Source organism: Monopterus albus, unplaced genomic scaffold, assembly GCF_001952655.1.
Source record: "Monopterus albus unplaced genomic scaffold, M_albus_1.0 scaffold31.1, whole genome shotgun sequence".
NCBI lineage: Eukaryota > Metazoa > Chordata > Actinopteri > Synbranchiformes > Synbranchidae > Monopterus > Monopterus albus.
Window position 1 is genome coordinate 4082954 of NW_018127911.1, and position 3230 is coordinate 4086183.

The 3230-nt window shown below is 41.1% G+C and overlaps 1 protein-coding gene across 1 annotated transcript in view; it reads left to right on the forward strand.

Moving 5' to 3' along the window:
* Positions 1 to 1209: 1209 nt before the first annotated feature.
* Positions 1210 to 3230, forward strand: part of mboat1 (membrane bound O-acyltransferase domain containing 1) — a 19941-nt gene continuing 17920 nt past the window's right edge. Inside the window, exons 1-3 of the mRNA XM_020596873.1 lie at positions 1210 to 1515; positions 2185 to 2330; positions 2576 to 2653. Of these exons, the coding sequence (XP_020452529.1) occupies positions 1426 to 1515; positions 2185 to 2330; positions 2576 to 2653 (314 nt within the window). The 5' untranslated portion in view covers positions 1210 to 1425. The remainder of the gene's footprint in view (positions 1516 to 2184; positions 2331 to 2575; positions 2654 to 3230) is intronic.

Below are 3230 nucleotides of genomic sequence, written 5' to 3' on the forward strand. Positions count from 1 at the left end.
CATATGCATAAAGTTTGTCAAGAATACTGGGATATCATTGCCACAAGAAGACATCTTTACAGTATACAAAACATGTTGGAAATAGTGGAATACAGAGATCAGAGTGACTCACCTGAGGACAGTACACACAGAGTGTGTGTCATTCACTCCACAGAGTAGGCAAACATGCAACTGGGCTGTGCACACAACGTAATCAGCCAGAAAAGTATTTAGGGTTTTGATTAAATATTTACAGGAGACTAGGAATGAAGAAAACTCTTTTTCGTTTTCCTTTGCCATTTCTACTGTTACACACTCCAGTAGGTGGCGGCAATGCATTTATTAATTCGTTGCCAACCACCAATAAAATCTACAGAAGAAAAAGAAGTCAGACTTAACCAATAGTGAGGTGCATGAGGAGGAGGGTCCTCATTGGATCAGATTCCAGCAGTTCTTTAGTGAGTATTCAAAACATCCAGTCAGACTCAAGGCAAGACTTAATACTGGAAATAGCTTGTATACTATTCAGATGTCAGAGGGTTGGAATAGATATTAATTAGGCTAGTTTGGATACCAGCACATACTGGGGTGGGGGGAAATGAATTAGCAGATGAATTTGCAAAAGCTGCACTAAAAAAAAAGAAATGTTTGTGAGGAAGTAAGCTATAGTAAGGCTGAGGTTAAGAGTTTGATTAAAAGGAAACTGAACTGGTTTACTGTTTTGCACATTGAGAGCCGATGTACCTGAGTCAAATTCCTCATGTGTCCATCACACCTGGCCAATAAAGCTGATTCTGAAATAGGAAAGATGAAGATATGGTATCAAGATTGAGATTTGGGCATACTGGATTAAATAGTACATTGATGTTAATCAAGAAACACACTACAGGTGAATGTGATATGTGTAGAGTACAAGAAACAGTGGAACGTTTTAATGAGCTGTCCCAGGTTCAGGTGGGAGAAGGAATTATTTAAAAATACAGTTTTAAGAGGTGGAATTAACTTTAGTTTACCGGAGGTACTGGGACAAAGGTCAGGGGATATAGGATACAGAGCACTTATTAGGTTTTTAGAGAGCACAGGGTTACACAAGATAATATGAGGTGAACTGAGTGGTGTTATCATGGTGTGGTTGTAGGTAGGGGCCGTTCTGATCCACACTCCAGTCTGGAAGGTGGCGGTAATGCACCTAAAGCTGGTTGCCAACCGCCATTAAAAAAGCTGAAGAAGACGAAGAAGAAGCATGAGAATGAAGAGGAGGAGGGAGAGAAGGGAGAGAAGGGAGTGTTATGTTTGGTGTATCACATCAAACTGTGGGCTGGTTTGACTTGTCACCGGTCCTGTCGGGCAAACGATGTATTTCGGTCACTAGTTACAAAAGAAGGATAAAGACCGGCAACAGCCGGAAACACCGAGGCGCCACGACACAACAAGTAGTTATGCAGGATGGTCGAATTAACGGACACTGCTTTTAAAACCACTGGATCAAAGTGGCTGCTGCCTGTCAGCCAATACGTTAACTTACCTCTTGAGCAGGTAGGAACATTTGTCCGTGAAACACAAATTGAAATATATTGGAGGTATTAAGAGCATTTCAACAAGCTACGTTGTCTCGTGTATAGCACTCGGTGGATGAAAGCTCGGTCAATTAACGCTGTGCAGTGATTCTCAGCAGTCACCGACGCCCATTTCGCAGCTCATAATTGTAATGGTATAGAATACTGCGTTTGAAGTTTTTTCTGTCCAAAGTGGCATAAGCTATTGAAAATCTCTATAGGCTTCTTAACATTTAGAGCCAGTTATTTGATAATGTACTTCACAAATATCACGGCAAAACTAGACATCCTTATAGAAGTGTTGATTTCTATGACGATAAAGCTATACATCCCCCATTGTTTCCCCTAGGTTTACAGACGGACACGCGCGACATATTTTCCGACACGCGCTCTCTGTCCACTAGTGGGAGTGTGCGCGCGACCATGTAGACAGAAATGATATGCCATCGTGTAAATGAGATAAATAACATAAGGCTATTTACTTTGTTTAATAAACGAACAAAGTATAGACATTGGTATAAAGTATAACCTTAGATGACTTCTGTTAGAACTGCTACCCATGCTCTCACAATAAATGCCCATAGAGGTATTATTAGTTGTCTTTGAGCAGCTGTAAACTCTCATCCTAATCCAGCTCTCTCCCACACAGGTGAATTTTTTGGCATGCCAAGGGTTTGCCCTAGCTGCTGCCTTCTGGTTTCGTCTCTACCTCGGTCCCAGCCATGCCAATCCCCTGGTCAGGCATGCTGTGGCCACACTCCTTGGCATTGCCTTTCTCATGTTCTGCTTCGGATGGTACTGTATGAAAGGCAACACAGAACTCCTTATAGTTATATGAAGACAGTCAGGATGTAGGAAATACAAGACAGACAGGATAAATGTTTGTGGTGGCATTTGATCAGTGAATATAAGTTTTAGGGGGCTGAACACAGCCATGTTGTATCATAGACAACATACAGTACAGCATAATGTCCTGTTTTCATTTTAAATAAAGAACACAAATAATAGTAATGCTGCAATGTGTCTGTCCTGTTCTGCAGGTACTCTGCTCACATCCTGACAGTAGTGGCTGCAAACTACTTGATCATGATCAAAGCTGACATCAACCATGTACACAGGCAAGACTTTTCCTTCACACCACTAAAGGAGATCCACACGAAAGGGTGATATTTGGCAGTGTTATGGAGACAGGTGGTTGGCTTATAAAATATTGCAGCAATGAAATGGGTTGGAATTTGTGACGTTTAGCCATATGACATATAAGGTAGAATTAATTACATTGTGATGTATTTATGGTGTGTGCAGTCTGTCAGTGCCCTTTTACCATATCTTGAAGTATCGGCAGCCTTTTACTATGTAGTTCTGCCTTTTGTAGCCATTTGATAGCATGGCTGGTTTGGTACAGGCAAACAAAACAGAAACAGCTTTATTGGCCAGGTGTGTCGGACACATGAGGAATTTGACTCTGGTACATCGGCTTTCAATGTGTATGTACATATCCCCATGCAAGGGCCAAGTAAACAGTAAACCAGCATAAGGCTGAGTAATATAACAAAATAAGCAGTATTAACAGGCAGTAAACAATGCAGACAGACAAAGGAATGCTCATTGAAATGAGATAAATAGGAATAAAAACAGAGTACTTAACACTAGAGACCTATATGAATCTGTATAATTATACAGCCTGACCAACCA